Raw genomic sequence first — 22,567 nt, forward strand, 5'->3', positions numbered from 1 at the left:
CTGAAGGAAAAATATAAATAAAGCAATAAAAAACTATAGTAAATACAGGAGAAAGTATATCATATATTCTGGTGCTAAGGAAGAACTTTCTAAGTGTGCCATCAAATCCAGAAGGCACAAAGAAAAAGTCTGACAGATTTAGGCAAATTTTTTAATTCTCTAAAATGTTTTCCTAGGAGTAAAATTCTGTAGGCTTATGAAGACCACCATATTAATCAAGGAGAGCGCTGTTTGCCAAGTAGAAAATCTCTGTATGATATGAACTATCCCCTTACCTCCAGTGACAATCACGTTTGCCTTTGTACAGTAACAAAAAGTGTTTGCTCCTCTTGGCATGGAGAACTCTCTGACAGGCCTGGGAAACACAAATGAGATGTAAAGCTTCTACATTTTTCTTTATAAAGCGAATTCTAACTTATACATAGGTTATGTTCAGTAGACTCATTTCTAAGCTGGTTGTAAATCAGGAAGTATGGTAAGTAATGATGACATCTTCACTGACCCACAGAATCCATTCATTCCATAATGTGATTTACCACAGCACTTTGTATTCTTTCTGCTTAGCAGGAAATCAAGTCTTCCACCCTGGGAACTATGCTTGTGCTCATGGAAGGACTGTCAGACACCGACCTTTCTCAATCCAGAAAGGCTATTGGGCAGCTGACTGAGTCCATTTGGTACACACAACACCAGGAATGCCTTTGGACACATCCTCCTCTACCACCACCCACATGCCACCTTCTGTCAAGTCCTCTAAAATATACTGAAATATTACCACTGCTTCCTGTTTCCACTACAGTGTCCGGGTTAAAGCCTCCATTCCCTCTGACCAGACCTTCTACAATAAACTGCTAACTTCTTAGCCTCCACCATGTCCATTCTCCTGTCCACATTCCCACCTCAAGTTCTGCTGTCATGTTACAGCCAGGGTGACTCCTAAAACCTGAATCAGAGCACACCACTTCTGTCCAGAGATTTCCTGAAGTTCTAAGAGGACCCAAGCTCCTTCACCTGGCCCACTTGGTCCACATGGCCTTGGGTGGCCCCTGTCACCTTTCCAGGCTTGTTCCATGCCTTCTCCTTTCCCTTCATGCTGTGATCCAGCCATGTTACTCTAGCCACCCTCCCTCTGGCCACACTAAGCTCCTTCACTCCCTCCATAAGACATTCTGCACAGGCCAAAGATGTGCTTGCTTGAGATCCCGGCCTTTCTCCACCCATCCTTCTGTGAGCATCAGTTCAAAAGCTACTTTATCAGAAAAGCCTTGCCTCAACTCCACCCTCTTGCCCCCACCAACTAAGCAGTATTTTTTGTGTTATTGTCTCTCCTGGTGCCATATTATTTTCCCTGTAGCATATAGCATCTATCATATAATTTTAGTATAGTTTTGAGTGCTAATTTAGTATCTGTGAGTAGTATTGTGCTGTTCTTAAAAGAGCCCAGGCTTCAGTGAAAATGTGTGGGCTTAAGTCCTGGCTTCATCACTGCCTTCTGACTTATTGTTTTGTTTGTTTTTGTTTTTGTTTTTAGAGAGAGAGAGACAGTGAGCATGAGTGGGGGGTGGGGGGGAGAAGAGTAGAGGGAGAGAGAGAGAATCCCAAGCAGGCTCCATGCTCAGTATGGAGCTGGAGACGGTGCTCAATCCCACAAACCATGAGATCATGACCTGAGCCAAAATCAAGAGTCAGACGCTCAACCAACTGAGCCACCCAGGTGTTCTATGCCTCCTTGTTCATTAGATGGGATAATAATAATAATACTGACCTCTGATACTAGCAATAGTTGAAAGGTGTTACTGCATCTGACCAGATGGGGTGAAGGAAGAGACGTGTTTATGTGAAGAGGGACACCTGGAAGGAGCCCTGGATCAGGAATTAATGAGTCACAGAAGCAGGGAGGGAGGGGAAAGACAGCAGCTGGCCTTCACCTCCTCTTGCCTTGGATGTGTGTGTTATTTCCTTTCCTTTTTTCTTAAGCACAAATGGCAGCATATATCATTCTGTTCCTTGCTTTTTCACTTCATATTATATCTTGAATATATTTCCAAATCCATACATAAAATACTCCCTTCTTTTCCCCAAAGTTCATGAAAAGAAGCCTCAATGTAGTAACAGAAATCTAAAGTCGGAATTTAGAATTTTGAAAATGTTTAAATGTCCCAGATAAGAAATAGAAAGTTTTGGCGGGTGACTCATTCAAGTTTTGCCAATGACACACTTGGTAACTGTAGTTGGTTGACTGAGCTAAGCTTGATGGGGTTACAAACCAGGAAAGACATCACTCTCTTCTACCCTTGTCTCCAAACACAGTCTCTTATGGTGTCACTTTGTACCAACAGCACAGCCTCTTGGGCTACCTTGTGTTAGCACAGCTTCTAAGATATCTACTGTGTCTCACAGGACATTCACACTGGCTCACCACACAGAAAGGTGTCACCCTTCTCCATTGTCCTGTGTCCCTCTGGCAAGAGAAGAGTGTGTCCATTAGGCATGGAAAGCACATCACCTCAGGCTCACAGTACTTTCAGCGTCCTACAAAAATGTTCTAGTTGTTCTTAATCAGAAGGTTAAGAACAGGGCCAAGGTGCCTCAGTGAACCCTTATCTGTAAACACCCCCCAAAGCAAGATGGCACCAGCCTCAGTCTCATGTACAAGGTAGGCCCACATGGTCCATTCCATAGAAAAGAAAATGTAGCCACCATGGCACTTTGAGCATAGAAGACTCCCAATAAATATTTGTTTGAATATCCTTAAGATATGAACACCAGATAGACAACACCCCTTTCCGGAATCACAGAGAATAGAAATGTATTGATTCTGGGAAGTTCTCTCTGAAGTTTTCCCTGCTACTCTTGAGACAATGGCACTTCTGAAAGAGAAACATTTTCTAACAATTTCTTTAAAAAGTAAAAATAAAAACCAACTCTACTCTCAAAAGGCCCTGACTGAATGATAGTGTCCTTCGCCTCAGCTTCCCTGTTATTGTTACACAAATCCAAGCCTGGGAGGGAAGAGGTCAGTCATGGAAGTTAAAGGGGTGACTCTTAGTGCATGTGTGTCACATGACTGGTGCTGTTTACTGGATGGAAGATGGTGCCCAGACACAAAGGGACTCCAGGGAGATCCTGTGATTGATGAAGAAGGGCCATTGAGCAAGTAGGGTGTCTTCCTATCTTTTCTTCCCTTGGAGGTAAGGATAGTTAGTGGAAGTGAAGGCAGGATGCAAGGAAGAAAGTATTTTTATTTTCTCCTTGAGAATGTGAAGTAGGAAATTTCAGAGTGACTCACATCAAGGTATTTTTTTAAGTGGCCCACACTCTGCATTGTTACCTGCCACTGATCCATATTGTGCCCATTCCCAAGGGACAAGTAAGGATGCGATAGAAAACTAAATCAAGAGTTGGTAAACTTTTTCTTTAAGGAGCCAAATAATAAATATTTTAGACTTTGCCATATAGTCTCTGTTGTCACAACTACTCAACTCTGCTACTGTGGCATGAAAACAGCCATAAATAATACATAAATGAGTAAGCATGGCTGTATTCCCATACTACTTCATGAGCAAAGAAATTTGAATTTCACATAACTTTCCTGGGTCATGAAATGGGTCATCCCTTTGACTTGTTCAACAATTTGGAAATGTAAAAATAATTTTTGGTTTGCAGATGTAACAAAAACAGATGGCCTACTGGATTTGGTCCTTGTGGTTTTCTGACCCCTACTCTCAATGCCGGAGCACAAGGCCCAAACCATGACAGCTCTATAGTAGTTTCACCTGTTGTTAGTATTCACACTCATTTTTTTGCTGCTTTTCAGCATCTTTACAAAGGGAACAAAAAAAGAACTTACATTTATTGAGTACTAACCATGTACTCACTTTACATGAGTTAACTTAGTCATTTTCCTAAGACTATAAGGTAGGTATATTCATTCCCATCTAATGATGGGGAAACAGATTAAGAAGAGGTAATGTTACTGTGTTCACGGTGTTCAGTGCTCAGAAAGCTAGTGGTACTAGGATGGAAACCAGTTCTGTCTGGGTCCACAGCGACCCTATTATGAGGCAGTATACACTTCCCAGTATAAAAACCTGCGTCTGAGTTGGGTAACTGAGAAAAAGTAACGCTGAATAGTTAGTTGTTCATCTCTGGGAAGTTGTCAAGCTATCGAAGAGTTAAAGGTTCAACTTATGTCTTGCAACAGGCCCATATGCTTTACATGGTATAATTAATTGCAGATGTTCATTTTCTTGCTGGCACAAAACTCCATTTGTGAAATTACCATACAAAATTATAACCAAAATGGTAATCACGTTTGAAATGGAAATTTTTTTGAGAGGAGTTTTTTCCTGCCTTCTTGGGAGTTGTGCTAGCTCCCATTTTAACAGCTGGCCAATTACGTATTAGGATAATTGCAGTTTCATCGGGCTCAACTTAAGACTCATTATAGGAAATTGCAGAAATAGGAATATGTTGAATCTAGGGATGAAATGGACCTGACTCTCCTTTCTATTGAGATGACTCTCCAGTGGCACCGACAGTTCAGGAAAACATTATTATACTGTATCACTTGAGAAATCTCTTTAGCTTCTAGATTTAGGAGAGTGGCCCAAGGAAATAGTTGAAAAACTCAGCCATAATCTTACTGAATGGATCGATGATCACCGTTTGCTGAGGTTGGCTGAGTATTTTTATCTCAGTTTCCTGACTCCCTCAGGCTGAATGTATCATCAACCACATTCCAGAAGTTATGGTAAATACTAGGAAGCTCAGAATTGGGCTCAAAGACAAACTCCTGACTCTTGCAAAATAGATGATTTCAGAGCAAAGACCAGAAGTATTGGCTAGTTTGAAAATAAAATCTTCTAGCAATCTGTTTATGACTACTAAGTACCAAATCTATGGAACACTGTGGAGACTAGGAATTTAAGTTCCCTATAATACCATTACATAAATTAGAAATACATACAAATATAGATTTTGAAGAAAATGTATAAACAAAAAGATACATTGAACCCAATAGAATGGTGTTGTGTGTGTGCGTGTGTATGTGTGTGTGTGTGTGTGTATGTCTGTGCATGCATGCATGGGAAAATGGATTGGAATCCAGGATAAAAAGGAATACAATAAGTGAAGGAGAATGTAAACAACTTAGTCCTGCTCTTGAGGTTACTCCACTGGGGGAGAAAAGAAATTAGATTGGCTTAGAATCATGCTAGTTGAAGGGCATATTTTCCCTCACAAAAAGAAGGTATACAATCTAAATGAGATCAGGAAGATTACCATCTTGTTTAAAATCTAACACAAGAATCACCACTTGATAGATAGATCCTAAGCTTTGGAAAAAGGGAATATGTGCCCCATCATAACTTGTTCCCCAAGGAAAAATATTAGTGCTTTTCTTTCCCTCCCAGTATTGTCATTATTATGGATTTTGACAGTGCATGGAAATCAACGTGTTCTTTAAAAATCAATTCTTTGTGAAAGAGCATGAACATCTATAAGCAAATAATAAACCTTTAAATTATTACAGTATTTTACAGTTTCAAGGGACCTTCACTCATCTCAGCTCATTTGAGCAGTGCAAAAGTCCTGGGAGGTAACAAAGTTACCATTTTCCCCATTCATTAATGAAGCTATTGAGGTTCAGATAAGTAACATGCCCAAGACCACTTGGCCAAGAAATAAGTGGCAGAAGTGACATTAGAAGTCATTTGCTTCCTCATAAACTTATTCCTTTGCTAACATTCTCTCTTAATAAATAGCTTAGCCACGCAAATGGGCCTCCCAGACAGAAACCCAGCAGCCTGCTACTGCCCTAAGGTTTCCTCTGGATCTTGGATGATTTGCTCTTCACCTCATTCAGTTCTTCGCTCAAATGTTAGCTCCTCAGAGCAGTGTCTCCTGACTATCCTATCAAAAATACTATCTGCAGTCACTCTATCCTGTAACCTTACTTCATTTCCTAAATTTCTATTATTTATAGGATTGTCTTTCCCACTTGGATATGTGCTCCAGGAGAGGAGAGAGTTGATCTTTTTTGTATACCATTATATCAATTCTTGGAACAGTTTTTGGTCTATAATAGTCGTTCAATAAATATTGTTACAAATGAAAAAAATGAAATTTAGATTTCTCTCTTTATTTCTTTTATCCAGTAGGTCACCAATTCTTATCAATTTTACATGAATCTCTTCTCTCTCCATTTTTATTTCCACTGGTTAAGTTCAAGCTCTCATCAGCTCCTTTCTGAATTATTACCCTATATTCCCAGTTCTCTCCTTTCCAACTTGCCTTTCCCCAATCCATTCTCCATCGTGTTGCTAAGGTGGTCTGTCAAAAATACTTCTTTGACCATTCTGCTTGCCAAAGCATTCAATAGCTTCCTATAGCTCTCAGGTTAATATTCCAACTCTTCAGCATAATATACTGGCTTTTTCATTTTTTCCCTGTCCCTCCTCATCTTTCCCAACACTTCTCCCTCTCTGTGCTCCAATAATATTGATCCACTTACAGTTTCTAGAACTTGCCATTTTCTTTTTCACTTCCACACCTTTGTAAATGTCATTTCTTTAATGGGGCTATTTATCCACTCTCAATGCAATAGCTTTGCCTGGCTAATTGTTATCAGGTCTTCAAAACTCAGCATGCATGAGCCCTTCTTCAGGAAGACTTCCCCAATTTTTCTCCCTTCAAAATCCTATGTAGGATGCTCTAAGAACTCTTTTCTGCTCCCATACACCTCTCTAATATCTATATCATGACACTTATCAGCCTCTGTGGGAATCTATTTGTTTTCTCTCTCATCAGATACAAGATCAAGGAACTAGTCTTATTCATCTTTAAATTACCAGCACAGAGTACAATGCCTCAAATATAGCAACTCATCAGTAAGTATTTACTGAACAAATGAAGATTCAGACTCTGGAGCTTCTTCTGGTTTCATCAAATTGCTCAAATTATAGGACAATTGGTTAGACAATGTTAGATATAGTAATAGCTCTAGACAAACTTAGTGTCTTGGGAAGGCACACCCTTAATCATAATTAAAAGATAAATAAAAAGACTGAGGCACAAAAAGGATACCTAAATCAGTTGGGAAAGGAGGTTCTGGGAGAAGGTCAGGAAAATTTCCTAGAGTTGGTATCAACTGATCCTTGAAGGATTATGGGATCAACTGTACCTCAATAAAATTGGAAAAAAGTTAAAAACAAAAAACCTTCCTCTTTTCCATGAAACAAACAAACAAACAAAAGGATTATGGAGGTTGAGGGAATAGAAGTAAGAGGAAGAGAGGGGAGAGTATTTAAGGCACCAAACAGGTATAAAATCCCAGCATGTACATGCTCCTACCCTGAGAGCAGCCCCGAACTCAGAGTTACAGGAGCTTAAGTACAAGGCAGTGAAAGGCAGTGAAGGGGATGAGGTAGAGAGGCTGGAAGAGACTAGACCATGGAGATGCTATGGCAGGGGATGGAAAACGTGAAAGTTATCGAGATGGCTGGATATCATCTTTATCAGAATACTCTGGAAGATTAAGGGACAATAGTCTTGGCAGGGATAAAACTGAGGCAAGACGCTAGTTGAAGATAGCCTAGGGATATAGAGATACAGAAGATAAGACAGATTCAATGAGTGTTTATAAGAGAACATAGAAGGATATGTTGATTGGTGGTTTGTGGGCACAGAGGAAGGAATCATATGGGGTTGTCAGATTTCTGCCTATGATGAGTTGATGGATCATAGTAATTGGATGGACCAAGAAAAATATTTTAAAAACCCTGTAAAATATATAGCTTAAGAGGTGAAGGATTTAAGTTCAGTCGTGAACATGAGTTTGAGGGGCTATGAAATATCCAAGTGGAGATGGTGAGCAGGTATACGAAGTACAAAGTTCAACATAGTTTGGGTTTCATAGCATATAGACGTTCGTATGTTAGAGAATAGGAACATCACCCAAGAAGTTCCTAGAAAGTGATAATTAAAGTTAGCTAAGGACAGAACTCTAGAGAACACCCCATTTAAGAGCAAATACAAAAAGAGGAGTCATAGGAAAAAGAATAATAAGATACCAGGAGAAAACTCTGGCTTCCCAAAAGCTAAGAGGATAGAGTTTCAGGGTGAGTGAGATCAGTAATGCCAAATGCCCTGAGGCTATCTGGTATGTTAAGTTTCCTTTGGTTTGACAATGTAGACATCATTGGCCAACTTGAGAGTCCCTTCTACAGAGTAGAAGGGGAGACACTGCATGAGAGAAGGTTATGGAGGGAACAAATAATGTGGAGGTAGTGGAAATGGTGAGTGTGGAGTACTTTTTCCAGGGAAAGTGTAGTATGAAAGCTCAAAGGAGGTTATAGGTCAAGAAAAGCATCACTTACATCAGAAGAGACTTAAGTATTGTAGGTGGAAATGAGAGACTAGGAGAAACAGATTAGCAAGCTAAAAAAAAAAAAAAAAAAAGCAAGGCCACCAATGGAGGCTTTTCTATTTCAACAAAAAAGAAAGATCAAGGATAGGTGTGGATATAGAAAATTCCAAATGATGTGGGATGTTGGGAATTACTCCAAAGACCTTAGGGTTTTGTGGTCATGAAGGGCCAACATCAATGGAGGTGGGGATAGTCTGAGGTAAACAGAGAGGGTGAAATAAGGACTCTATGGAGCAGTAGGGTTGGGATTCTGATTGGTGCTTGACAGATGGGGTGCATGGTAGATGAGGTGCAGGGCAGAGAATGCTGGTGATACATGAGCTCAGATGACTTACCTGGGGTCCAGGTTAGGAGGGAGACAAGAAAGTCAAGGAGAGAACTGACAAAATTTGGAGATGAAGGATTAGAGGCCTCAGTGAGGTCATTGAGAAGGCGCAGAGAGAGTCACATCTTTTAAGAGCCAACGGTGTAAGACAGAGAGGCCAGAGAGAGGGATACCGGGGATTCTGAAGACAAAACTTCTAGGTGCTTGTCAATATTATTCAGCCTAATTTTTTGATTTCCATTTTGTTTTAATTTCTTTTAAGAGAGATAGAGAGCACACCTCTACACTCAACATGGAACCAATCCAGGACTCGATCCCATGACCCTGGGATCATGACCTGAGTCAGAATCAGGAGTTGGCCCCTGATCAACAGACTGAGCCACCCAGGTGCCCTGGGTTTCTACTTTGTAATGTGAGATTGACAATACCCAACTAAACACATCAATGTAAAGATATTCTTTAAGAAGAAATAAGCCACCTAATTCATCCAAAAATGGACTTGGCATGCTTATTGTTAGCTGCTATGACCTTTCTTGTTTAATAGAATCTCTGCTAAATTTATTTTCATCATCCCCTATATAAGGCTTGTTCTTATCTCCAATAGGCTTCCTAGAGGGCTATCATTTATCACTCTCTTTTCTAAGCTCCTATTATGCCCATAATCATAAACCATTCAACTGAAATTAACATGCTTTGCTTTGCAATGTGAATTATCCTATGCAGTTGTGTGCTGGTAAATGTTTAATATTCAGCAGGGGCCAGGGAAGTGGAGGTGGGGGAGGGCATTTGTTTATAACATTTGCTGTTTTTCATTGTATAAATATTCCTATGGTGGTCAATTTCAAATGAGTAATGTGCCGTCTCTGAACTTGGAGTCTGGAAAAGATACACAGTTACACACCATTATATAGTATTCCCATGTTCTTAAGGACATAAAATCCTTGAGGATATACATAATAGTAAAATGTAGTAAAATAAAAAGTGATGAGCTTGGAGTATTTATTGCTTTTGGTTTTAATATACTGAAATTCTGAGCTTATATAAATTTTAAATGATGGCAGTGTTTAAGAAATTTGCCAAATTCCTGAAATCTTAGCAATCAGCTCTCATAAACTGATATGAGCTGACTCCAGCATGGCACTGATTTTATGTATTTCTTGTCATCTTACCTAGATTTTAAGCATTTAAAGGCAGGGATCACGACTTAAGCATATTTGTATTGTCCACAGTGCTTACCACATAGTGACTTAGTAAATATTTGTTGAATTACTGATACACTTCTGGATTCAAGGCTGAACTACATGGCCTGTATAGCTTTCTGGTCGCCATATTGATGGTTAGAATTACCCTGGTGAATGTACTAGAAATATTTGTGTGGGTAAAATCATGTGTGTAGATTTGTGTATCTTGGAAATGAAAATCCTTTCTCTGGATGTTGAAGTAGAATATACATGTACTATAAGGATACAGGGCATATTATATTTCATGTGCTTTCACAAATGCTTCTTTATGGTTATAAATGTATCATGAATTGCCAACACAATACAAAATCAATTAGAAATTAAGTTGCATCTATTCTTAATTAAATGTTTCAGAAATGCACTCCCTTAAAACGTCAGAGTGTAATCACTAGTAGTTAATTATGTTACAGAAACTAAGTGAAAATTAATTATGCCATAGAAATGATATTTATGGAATCAGATCTGGTGTTAAGAAATGAAACTATTTTTAATGTTCTGTGAAAAGTTTTTAATTCATTTCTCAGTGCAATATATTATACGTCAAGGTAAATATTTTTTATCTTTTTCTGGATGATGGGAAAATATGTTTCTTTCATGAAGATTACAACTTTCAAGAAAATGGAGGGTAGTCAGTCATTTCAGAGATGTGATATTCTCTTCTTCCATAACATTTCTAATTTTGTTAGTCTGTTTCTTAAATTAAAATTCTAGCCCTGTATGTGTAGAGGCTATCTTTTTCTCTCACTTTTTGTGAATTTCGTTAAAAAACTCAATAGGAAGGGCCTGGAAGTTACCATTTGTGTTTTGTTAGGGAAACACTATTCATTATTTTTTCTAGTATGTATTTTAGTTTAACCCTAATGTAAAAGGGGGAAAGCCCAAGTCCTATAGGTAAGACTCAATCTCTTGTTCTTTACATAGAAGAGCTGAAATTCATAAAAAATGATTACAATGAGTTTTAAAGAAGGGAATTAAATTATCAAGAAGAGATTTTTATTGTTTTAAGTTTTGACCCTTAGTCTTTTGTTTTGTTTTTATCTTTTCAGGTTTTTTTTTTTTTTATCTGATATGTATATACATTGTGAAAGGATTCCTCCCCATCCAGTTAACTAACATAACCATCACTTTGAGTATTTTTCTTTGTTTTCTTTCTTTCCTTCCTTCTCTCATCTCTTCTCTTCCCTTCTCTCCCTTCCCTTCCCTTCTATTCCCTTCCATTCTCTTTTCTTCTCCTCTTCCTTCCTCTTTCTTTTCTCCCTTCCTTCTTTCCTTCTTTCCTTCCTTCCTTCCTTTTTTTTTTCTTTCTAGAACATTTAAGTCCTACTTTCAGCAAATTTCAGTTATACAATATAGTGTTATTAATGATAGTCGCCAATACATCCTCAGATCTTATTCATTTGTAACTGCAAGTTTATACATTTTTCTAACTTTTCCCTATTTCCCACAACCCAGCCCCTGGCAACCACTTTTCTACTCTTTGTTTTTGTGAGTTTGACTTTTGGGGGGGATCCCACATGTAAGTGATACCATCCAGTATTTGTCTTCCTCTTTCTGGCTTATTTCACTTAGTATAACTCTCCAGGTTCATCCATATTGTCACAAATGGCAAGGTTTCATTCTTTTTATGGCTGAATAATATTCTATTGTATTTATGTACCAATTTTCATATCCATTTATCCATCGATGGACCGTTACTTTGTTTCCATATTTTGGTTACTGTAAATAATGCTATAAGAAACATGGTGGTGCATATTATCTTTTTGAATTAGCGTTTTGTATTCTTTGGATAAATACCCAGAAGTGGAATTACTGCATCGTATGGTAGTTCTATTTTTAATTTTTTGAGGAACTTCTGTATTGTTTTTCATAGTGACCGCACCAATTTACATTCCTACCAATAATGCACCAAGGTTCCCTTTTCCCTACATCTTCACGAACATTTGGTGTTTCTTATAATTTTGACTTTAGCCATCCCAACAGGTGTGAGGTGATATCTCATTGTGGTTTTGATATGCATTTCTCTGATGACTAGTAATGTGGAGCACCTCTTCATGTACCTGTTGGTCATCTGTATGTCTCCTTTGAAAAAAAATTTCTATTCAGATCTTCTGCCTATTTTTAAATTGGATTGTTTTTTGTTCTTGAGTTGTATGAGTTCTTTATATATAAAACATATATAAATATATAATATGTAAATAAATTATATAAATAAATTAAATTAAATATTTTTATATAAGTATAAATATTTATAATATTTAGATATTAGCCCCTTATCAGTTATATGATTTGCAAATATTTTCTTCCACTCAGTAGGTTGTTTTTCATTTTTCTTAGGGCTTCCTTGCTGCACAGAAGCTTTTTAGGTTGATATAGTCTCACTTGTTTACTTTTGCCTTTGTTGCTTTTGCTTTTGGTGTCAGATTTAAAACATCACAGCCAAGATTAATGTCTTACATTACTTACATTACATTTACTCTATGAGTTTTATGGCTTCAGTTCTCACATTCAGGACTTTAATCCATTTTGAGTTCATTTTTGTGTATGGTGTGAGATAGGGGTCCAATTTTATTCTTTTGCATGTGGCTGTCCAGTTTTCCCAATACCATTTATTGAAGAGACGGTCTTTCCCATAGCGCATTCTTGGCTTCTTTGCCACAATTAATTGATCATATTTGTGTGGGATTATTTCTGGGCTTTCTATTCTGTTCCACTGATCTGTGTGTCTGTTTTTAGACCTATGCTATACTGTTTTAATTACTATAGCTTTGCAATACAATTTGAAATCAGGGAGCATAATGCCTCCAGCTTTGTTACTCTTTCTCAAGATTGATTCACCTACTTGGGGCCTTTTGGGGTCCCACACAAATATTGGAATGCTTGCTCTATTTCTGTGGGGAAAAATGCCACTGGAATTTTGATATGGATTACGTTGAACCTGCAGATTGCTATGGGTAGTATGGGTATTGTGATGATATTAATTCTTCCAATCCATGAGCATGGAATATCTTTCCATTTATCTGTATCTTCTTTAATTTCTTTCATTAATGTCTTACAGCATTCAATCTTTCATCTCCTTGGTTAAATTTATTCATAGGTATTGCATTGTTTTTGATTCGATTGTAAATGGGATTATTTTCTTATTACTCTTTCCAATAGTTAATTATTATTTTATAAAAACACATCTGATTTTTGTATATTGATTTTGTATCCCATAGTTTACTGAATTAATTTATTAGTTCTAACAGCTCTTTGGTGGAGTCTTTAGGACTTTCTATATATAATATCATGTCATCTGGAAATAGTGACAGTTTTACTTTCTCTCCAATTTGAATGCCTAAAAGGCATTTCTTTTTCTTGTTTCTTTCTCTGGCTAGGATTTCAAATACTATGTTGAAGATGCAAAAGTGGGCATCTTTGTTCCTGATCTTAGAGGAAAAACTTTGAGCTTTTACTGAGTATGGTATTAGCTGTGGATTTGCCATATTCATTGTGGCTTCAATTTGCATTTTTCTAATGACATATAATGTGGAACATCTTTTCATGTGCTTATTTCCATCTGTATACCTCCTTTGGTGAAGTGTCTGTCTAGATCTTTTGCCCATTTTTAAAATTTGTTTGTTTTCTTATTCTTGAGTTTTAAGAGTTCTTGGTCTAAGAGTCCTTTATCAGATATGCCTTTTGCAAATATTTTCTCCCAGTCTATGGTTTGTCTTTTTGTTCTCTTGACAGTGTCTTTTGAAGAGCATAAGTTTTTAATTTTAATGAAGCCCAGCTTATCATTCATTCCTTTCATGGATTATGCCTTTGGTGTTGAATCTACAAAGTCACAGCCAAAACTAAGATTATTTAGATTTTCATCTAGGAGTTTTATAGTTTTGGGTTTTATATTTACATCTTTGGTCCATTTTGAGATGTGTGTGTGTGTGTGTGTGTGTGTGTGTGAGAGAGAGAGAGAGAGAGAGAGAGACAGAGAGAGAGAGAGAAATACAAGGTCTGTGTCTTGATTTAGAGTTTTTACATGAATAGATTTTTTTCAAATGCTTTTTTGTATCTATTGATGTGATAATTGATTTTTCTTCTTAGCCTGTTGATATGATGGATATATTAAATAATTTTCAAATGTTGAACCAGCCTTGCATACCTGGTCATGGTGTATGTTTCTTTTTATATCTTATTAAGTTCAATTTGCTAATATTTTGTCAAGGATTTTTGCATCTATACTCCTGGGAGACACTGGTCTGTAGTTTTCTTTGTAATGCCTGTGTCTGGTTTTGGTATTAGGGTACAACTGGCCTCACTGAACAATTCTGAAAGTATTTCTCTGCATCTATTATCTGGAGGAGGTTGTAGAGAATTGGTATAATTTCTTTCTTAAAAGTACAGTAGAATTCACCATTAAACCTACATGGGCCTGATGCTTTTTCTTTTAGAATGTTTTATTATTAATTCATTTTCATTAACAAATTATAGGCCTATTCAGATTATTTACCTTCTGGTGTGAGTTTTGACAGATTATATCTTTCAAGGAATTGGTCCATTTTTATTTAGATTATCAAATTTGTGGGCATAGAGTTGGTCATAATATTCCTTTATTTTTTAATGTCTATAGGATCTGTAGTCGTGTTACTTTCTTTACTTCTGATAGTAGCAATTTGTGTCTTCTCTTTTCTTAGTTATCCTGGCTAGAGGCTTATCAATTTTATTGATCTTTTCAAAAAACCAGGTTTTGGTTTTATTGACTTTCTCTATTGATTTCCTGTTTTTAATTTTATTGATTTCAGTTGTAATTTTTATTTTTTTTTTCTCTGCTTACTTTGGACAGTTTCTATTTTTGTCTAGTTTCCTAAGGGAAACTTAGAGTATTAGTTTTAGATCTTTCTTTTCTAATATATGTATCTAATACTATAAATTTTCCTGTCAGTGCTGTTATATATACCTTGATCATATGTATTTGTATATATCTCAATACATTGTTGCCATTGTTGTGAACAAACTGTTATCTGTTAGATAAATTAAGAGTAAGGAAATAAATGTTTTTATTCTTACCTTCACTTATTCCTTCTGTAATGATCTTCCTTTCTTTATGTAGGTCTTGATTTCTTACATACATTATTTTTCTCATCTCTGAAGAACTTCTTTTTACATTTCTTGCAAGTCAGGTCCATTGGCAACAAATTCACTCAATTTTTGTTTGTCTGAAAATGTTTTTATTTATCTTTCACTTTGAAAGGATACTTTTGCAGAAAAAATAATTCTGCGTTGGTATATTTTTGTTTCAACTCTTCAGATATTTTACTGCACTTTCATCTTGCCTGCATGGTTTTTTTGAGGAGAAGTTGGATGTAAGTCTTACCTTTCCTCCTCTAAAGGTGAGGTGCTTTTTTCCATCTGATTTCTTTCAAAAATTTTTATCTTTGATTTTCTAGAGTTTGAATATGATATGCCTCAGTGTTTTTGTTGTTGTTGCTATTTTGGCATTTATCATGCTTGGTGTTCTCTGAGCTTATTATATATGTGGTTTGGTATCTGACATTAATTTGGGGAAATTCTCAGTCATTCCTTCAAATATTTCTTCTTTTCATTTTTCTCTTCATTTCCCTAGAATTCCCATTATGCATATGCTACAACTCTTGTAGTTGTTCCACAGTTCTTGGATATTCTATTCCTTTTTTTTTTTCAGACCTCTTATCCTTGTTTTACCATTTGTTAATTTTTAAAAACGTTTTCATTCAGTTTTGAGAGAGAGAGAGAGAGTGAGGGAGGGGCAGACAGAGAGGGAGACAGAGAATCTGAAGCAGGCCTCAGGCTCTGAGTTGTCAGCACAGAGCCCAACGCAGGGCTTGAACTTGTGAGCTGCAAGATCATGACCTGAGCTGAAGTCAGACACTTAACCGACTAAGCCACCCAGATGTCCCTTGTTTTATCATTTTTGAAGTGTCTATTGACATATTCTCAAGTTCAGAGATTCTTTCCTCAAGTAGTCAGTCTACTGTTCCAGTCAAAGGCATTCTTTATTTCTATTACAGTGTTTTTGATTTCTAGCATTTCTTTTTTATTTTTTTTAAAAATTTTAATGTTTATTTTTGAGAGAGAAAGAGACATAGTGAGAGCGGGGGAGGGGCACAGAGAGCGGGAGACCCATTCTGCGGCAGGCTCCAGGCTCTGAGCTGTCAGCACGAAGCCTGATGTGGGGCCTGATCCCACGAACCATGAGATCATGACCTAGGCTGAAGTCAGACGCTTAAGCAACTGAGCCACCCAGGCACCCCTTTTTTTGACTCTTTATTAAAATTTCTATCTCTCTGTTTACATTCCCAATCTTTTTTTTGCATGGTGTCCACTTTATCCATGAGAGCCCTTAACATATTACTCATAGTTATTTTACATTCCTGGTCTGCTGATTCCAACATCCCACCTATATCTGAGTTTGGTTTGATGCTTGCTCTATCTCTTAAAACTGTGTTTTTGCATTTTAGTATGCCTTGTAATTTTTTTTTCTTGATAGTAGGACTGAATGTATTGTGTAAAAAAAAGGAATTGCTGCAAATAATCCTTTAGTAATGTGGTTGTAAGGTGGGTGGGGTGAAAGGGAAGTGGTCTACAGTCCTTTGATTAGATTTCAGTCTTTTAGTAAGACTGTCCTCTAAACTGCAGACTTCACAAATGTTCTGCAGCCCTCCTCCCCCTTAGGTAGGTCAGGATGGCTGGAGTGGGCTAGGTTTGGGTATGTCCCTTCTCCATTGTGGAAAGCTAGAGTAGGCTAGAGGTGGATATTTCCCTTCTCCCTTCTGATCTCCCTGATCAGATCATTTCTCTGATCTCTGTCAGTTTCTCTGATAAAACCTCAATAGTTTAGGCTCTGGTACGGTAGTTTTGCTGAAGGGAACTTGTTAAAAAGAACAGAATGTGGTGCATTTTCCTCTTCCCTTGCCAGAAGCAGGAGAGGATTTTTGTCCAATATTCACTGTGAGAAACTGGCCCCAGAAATAAAATGCACAAAAGTATGGGAACCCCTATAACTGGGTCCCTGGAGTTTTTAACTCTTAGACTTGTCTATGTTGAGCCCCCAGGGATTTATGTTTTCCTATCACAGTATGTTGGTTTCCTAGAGGTATCTGCTTGTGGATTTCTGCTCTGGTAAGTTGTGATTCTTAGTAAATACCTGCTTGTCTCTCTAAATTTGGGGGAAGCAGTTTGATCTGTGACTTCACTTCTTTGATGGATTTAAGAAGAATTGTTGATTTTCTGGTTTATTTATTTCTTTATTTATTTACTTACTTATTTTACCTGTTGTTAGGGCTGAGTGATGACTTCCAAACTTTTTATGTGCCAGACTGGAAGCTAGAAGTGTCTATGTATTTTTAAAGACAGTTTTGTTAAAGTATACCTTATATAACATAAAATTCACCCATGTGTAGGTTCAATTGTTTTTAGTGAATTTATACAGCTGTATAACAATCACCAAAATAAGTTTTAGAACATTTTCAATACTCCAAAAATATTCCTTGTGCCCACTTGGGATCCCTGCTTTCACTGCCACTTCCTGGCATCCACTGATCTACTTCCTGTCTCTATAAATTTCTTTTTTTCTGGACATTTGATATAAATGGAATCATTCAAAATGCAGTCTTTTGTGTCTGGCTTCTGTCACTTAGCATAATGTTTTTGAGGTTTATCCGTGTTGTAGCATATAACTCAATGCATTTTAAAACTGAAAATTAAAATATAGTGTCTGCTTGGAAAAGACCTCTCTGACCTCAGCCGTAGCAATCTCTTACTCAGCACATCCCCAAAGGCAAGGGAATTAAAAGCAAAAGTGAATTACTGGGACCTTATGAAGATAAAAAGCTTCTGCACAGCAAAGGAAACAACCAACAAAACTAAAAGGCAACCAACAGAATGGGAAAAGATATTTGCAAATGACATATCGGACAAAGGGCTAGTATCCAAAATCTATAAAGAGCTCACCAAACTCCACACCCAAAAAAACAAATAATCCAGTGAAGAAATGGGCAGAAAACATGAATAGACACTTCTCTAAAGAAGACATCCGGATGGCCAACAGGCACATGAAAAGATGTTCAACGTCGCTCCTTATCAGGGAAATACAAATCAAAACCACACTCAGATATCACCTCACGCCAGTCAGAGTGGCCAAAATGAACAAATCAGGAGACTATAGATGCTGGAGAGGATGTGGAGAAACGGGAACCCTCTTGCACTGTTGGTGGGAATGCAAATTGGTGCAGCCACTCTGGAAAGCAGTGTGGAGGTTCCTCAGAAAATTAAAAATAGACCTACCCTATGACCCAGCAATAGCACTGCTAGGAATTTATCCAAGGGATACAGGAGTACTGATGCATAGGGGCACTTGTACCCCAATGTTTATAGCAGCACTCTCAACAATAGCCAAATTGTGGAAAGAGCCTAAATGTCCATCAACTGATGAGTGGATAAAGAAATTGTGGTTTATATACACAATGGAATACTACGTGGCAATGAGAAAAAATGAAATATGGCCTTTTGTAGCAACGTGGATGGAACTGGAGAGTGTGATGCTAAGTGAAATAAGCCATACAGAGAAAGACAGATACCATATGGTTTCACTCTTATGTGGATCCTGAGAAACGTAACAGAAACCCATGGGGGAGGGGAAGGAAAAAAAAAAAAAAGAGGTTAGAGTGGGAGAGAGCCAAAGCATAAGAGACTGTTAAAAACTGAGAACAAACTGAGGGGTGATGGGGGGTGGGAGGGAGGGCAGGGTGGGTGATGGGTATTGAGGAGGGCACCTTTTGGGATGAGCACTGGGTGTTGTATGGAAACCAATTTGACAGTAAATTTCATATATTAAAAAATTAAAAAAAAAATAAAAAAAATAAAAAATAAATAAAATATAGTGTCTGCTTTACAGTTAGCATATATTAATGGAATTAACACATAAGTAGTATAGTGGGGCACCTGGGTGGCTCAGTTGGTTAAATGTGTGACTCTCGATTTTGGCTCAGGTCATGACCTCATGGTTCCTGAGATCAAGTCCTGGGTCAGGCTCCTCGCTGACATTGTGGAGCCCGCTGGGGAGTCCCTCCCTCCCTCTCTCTTTGCTCCTCCCCCAGTTGCATGTACATTCTCTCTCACAATAAATAAACAAACTTAAAAAACCCACATAGGTACTATATAGTTATAATGTTATTACATATTAATAGTTATTAATGAATATTTAACGAGATAAAAAATAAAGCTACATACTATTCAAATTCGCCTGTCTATAAGAAAGCCATTTCATGTATTTATTACACATGGAACATGATGTTTGTGCTATAGATATTCACAGGCTAGCCAATTGACCTGTAAGAATGATTTTCAAAGTGTAAAGGCTTAAAAAATTTTTTTTTAATGTTTATTTATTTTTGAGGAAGAGAGAGAGAGTGTGAGTGGGGGAGGGGCAGAGAGAGAGGGAGACACAGAATCCTAAGCAGGCTCCAGGCTCTGAGCTGTCAGCAGAGAGCCCAACGTGGGGCTTGAAATCATGGACTGTGAGATCATGACCTGAGCTGAAGTCGGATGCTAAACCTGAGCCACCCAGGTGCCCCTCACAGTGTAAAGTTTTACCCACCGAACTATACTGGGAAAATATAGATATACCTGCATTGATTTATTCCAATACATTGTGTCAATAAACAACAAATGAGCAAAATTGTTGTGAGAAGGACACATCATATTCAGATTTGCATGAGTGATTTCAATTTCCTCTTAAAAATCTAATCTTGTCAAACAAATGAAATCATTGAGATCTGATGTTTTCTAAAAAAGCTCCATGCTGTCATGGGTTTATTACTTGTAAAAGGTCTGAAAGTCACAGAATGTTCATGTATACAAACTATTGTACTTACAAATTATCCTCAAGTCTCTTCAAGGATTCCAAAACCAATGAATGAACACTGTCTAAGGAGCAGGACCCAAAGCAACTTAGGGCTGCAATGTATCTAATTTTCATAACCCAGTCATTATGCAGCTTCCTTTTAACACTGGGAATTAAAAGAAAAAAAAGGAGGTGTTATGTTAGACACACAGAGACATTATGTTGAGATTCTATTAAGCATTTCATTTTGATTTTAACCAAGTCAAAACTCTGAACTGTGGTAAAGCCTGCAATTATAAGACCATCCTATGCATTATACCACTTTTAACTGTTTAACTAAATTTTTATCATATGGCGTATTTAAAGGAAAAATAAAAGTTTATCATCAAATTTTGAGCTGTAGATTCAGAATTAAAGGAATACTCTAGAAGAATCCTTGTTCAATGTGGGCACTATTACCCTTACTTTACTGATAAATTCTGGTCATCCAAAAGGACTGTGCTTCATATTGTTTTAGGTGAGTCAATACACTTTCATATTTTCCATGAACACTTTCAGAACTGGAAAACTGAGAAATTTGGAGTCCCAGTCACTGGTGAAGCTGAAGCTGCGACAGCCTTGCCAAAGTGTTGCTCATCAGTTCACCGGACACTTCAGAGAGAGGCTTAGCATTACGGGCCAAAATTTTTATGACAAAATTCTTACCTCAACTGGAAGAAGCCATCTTCCTGGTGTTATCTTTACTCAAATATTACAGTGTACTTGTTTCCTCATTCATGAACACTTATTGAGCACTTACTGTATCCCAGTCAAAAGGACATAAGGATGACTAAGGCAAAATCCTTGTTCCCAAGCTCCTTAGATTCTAGTTGAGGAATGGATGTGTTTATAACTCAAGGCAGGGATGTTTGACAATATAAGATTAAACAGAATAGAGAGCTTTCTTTTTTCCATACTGGATTGCATTTAATTTTGGACTCTGGGTGCTGGCTACTTTTTTCTTTAATTTGCACAACATTTTGCATACCAGAATTTCCTATCCACACCACCCCCCCCCCACCCATCTGATATAAATGTATTATGTGGATATCAACTGCAGGAAAACATTATGATGGCTCCAGAATTTAATTACCCTTTTGGCCTTAATCCTTTTCATTCTGTTGGGTTTAAGAATCTGTTTGGTGTAAGAATATGCCTCAACACTCAGCTTATCTATACGTGTCAGTCTTAATAATTTAAATAACGTACATTATGATCATCTACATGAGTAAATCATCTACATGTAAATGATCACCCAAAAGAACCAATGTGAATTAGCATTTATTTAACTGTACCCAGATTCCTCAAATTTCTAACATTCAGCTAATGGAAACAGGAATGTAAAAGAGGCCATGTAGTTTTCTGACAGGTGACACACATCTCAGAGAAAGAAAAATTATGTCTCAGCTTCTACTCCAAGAACCTATTATAATTGGAATGAAATTCTTTTTTTTTAATATATGAAATTTATTGTCAAATTGGTTTCCATACAACACCCCGTGCTCATCCCAAAAGATGCCCTCTTCAATGCCCATCACCTACACTTCCCTCCCTCCCACCCCCCATCAACCCTCAGTTTGTTCTCAGTTTTTAACAGTCTCTTATGCTTTGGCTCTTTCCCTCTCTAACCTCTTTTATTTTTCCTTCCCCTCCCCCATGGGTTCCTGTTAAGTTTCTCAGGCTCCACGTAAGAGTGAACACATATGGTATCTGTCTTTCTCTGTATGGCTTATTTCACTTAGCATTCACACTCTCCAGTTCCATCCACGTTGCTACAAAGGGCCATATTTCATTCTTTCTCATTGCCATGTAGTACTCCATTGGGTATATAAACCACAATTTCTTTATCCACTCATCAGTTGATGGACATTTAGGCTCTTTCCACAATTTGGCTATTGTTGAGAGTGCTGCTATAAACATTGGGGTACAAGTGCCCCTATGCATCAGCACTCCTGTATCCCTTGGGTAAATTCCTAGCAGTGCTACTGCTGGGTCATAGGGTAGGTCTATTTTTAATCTTTTGAGCAACCTCCACACTGTTTTCCAGAGTTACTGCATCAGTTTGCATTCCCACCAACAGTGCAAGAGGGTTCCCATTTCTCCACATCCTCTCCAGCATCTATAGTCTCCTGATTTGTTCATTTTAAACACTCTGACTGGCATGAGGTGATATCTCAGTGTGGTTTTGATTTGTATTTCCCTGATGAGGAGTGACGTTGAGCATCTTTTCATGTGCCTGTTGGCCATCTTCTTTAGAGAAGTGTCTATTCATGTTTTCTGCCCATTTCCTCACTGGATTATTTGTTTTTTTGGGTGTGGAGCTTGGTGAGCTCTTTATAGATTTTGGATACTAGCCCTTTGTCCGATATGTCATTTGCAAATATCTTTTCCCATTCCGTTGGTTGCCTTTTAGTTTTGTTGATTGTTTCCTTTGCTGTACAGAAGCTTTTTATCTTGATGAGGTCCCAGTAATTCATTTTTGCTTTTAATTCCCTTGCCTTTGGGGATGTGCCATGTAAGAAATTGCTGTGGCTGAGGTCAGAGAGATCTTTTCCTGCTTTTTCCTCTAGTGTTTTGATGGTTTCCTGTCTCACATTCAGGTCCTTTATCCATTTTGAGTTTATTTTTGTGAATGGTGTGAGAGAGTGGTCTAGTTTCATTCTTCTGCATGTTGC

At 37.6% G+C, this 22,567-nt stretch overlaps 1 protein-coding gene across 3 annotated transcripts in view; it reads right to left on the minus strand.

Annotated features, from left to right (window-relative positions):
- Nucleotides 1-22,567, minus strand: part of WDR64 (WD repeat domain 64) — a 140,414-nt gene that overhangs the window by 88,253 nt on the left and 29,594 nt on the right. For all 3 annotated transcript variants that reach the window (XM_042926034.1, XM_042926035.1, XM_042926036.1), the window contains 2 exons: nt 19,885-20,019; nt 276-355 (listed from right to left, as the gene is read on the minus strand). In XM_042926034.1, the coding sequence (XP_042781968.1) occupies nt 276-355; nt 19,885-20,019 (215 nt within the window). The remainder of the gene's footprint in view (nt 1-275; nt 356-19,884; nt 20,020-22,567) is intronic.

The sequence above is a fragment of the Panthera leo genome, chromosome F3 (genome assembly GCF_018350215.1).
Source record: "Panthera leo isolate Ple1 chromosome F3, P.leo_Ple1_pat1.1, whole genome shotgun sequence".
Lineage (NCBI taxonomy): Eukaryota > Metazoa > Chordata > Mammalia > Carnivora > Felidae > Panthera > Panthera leo.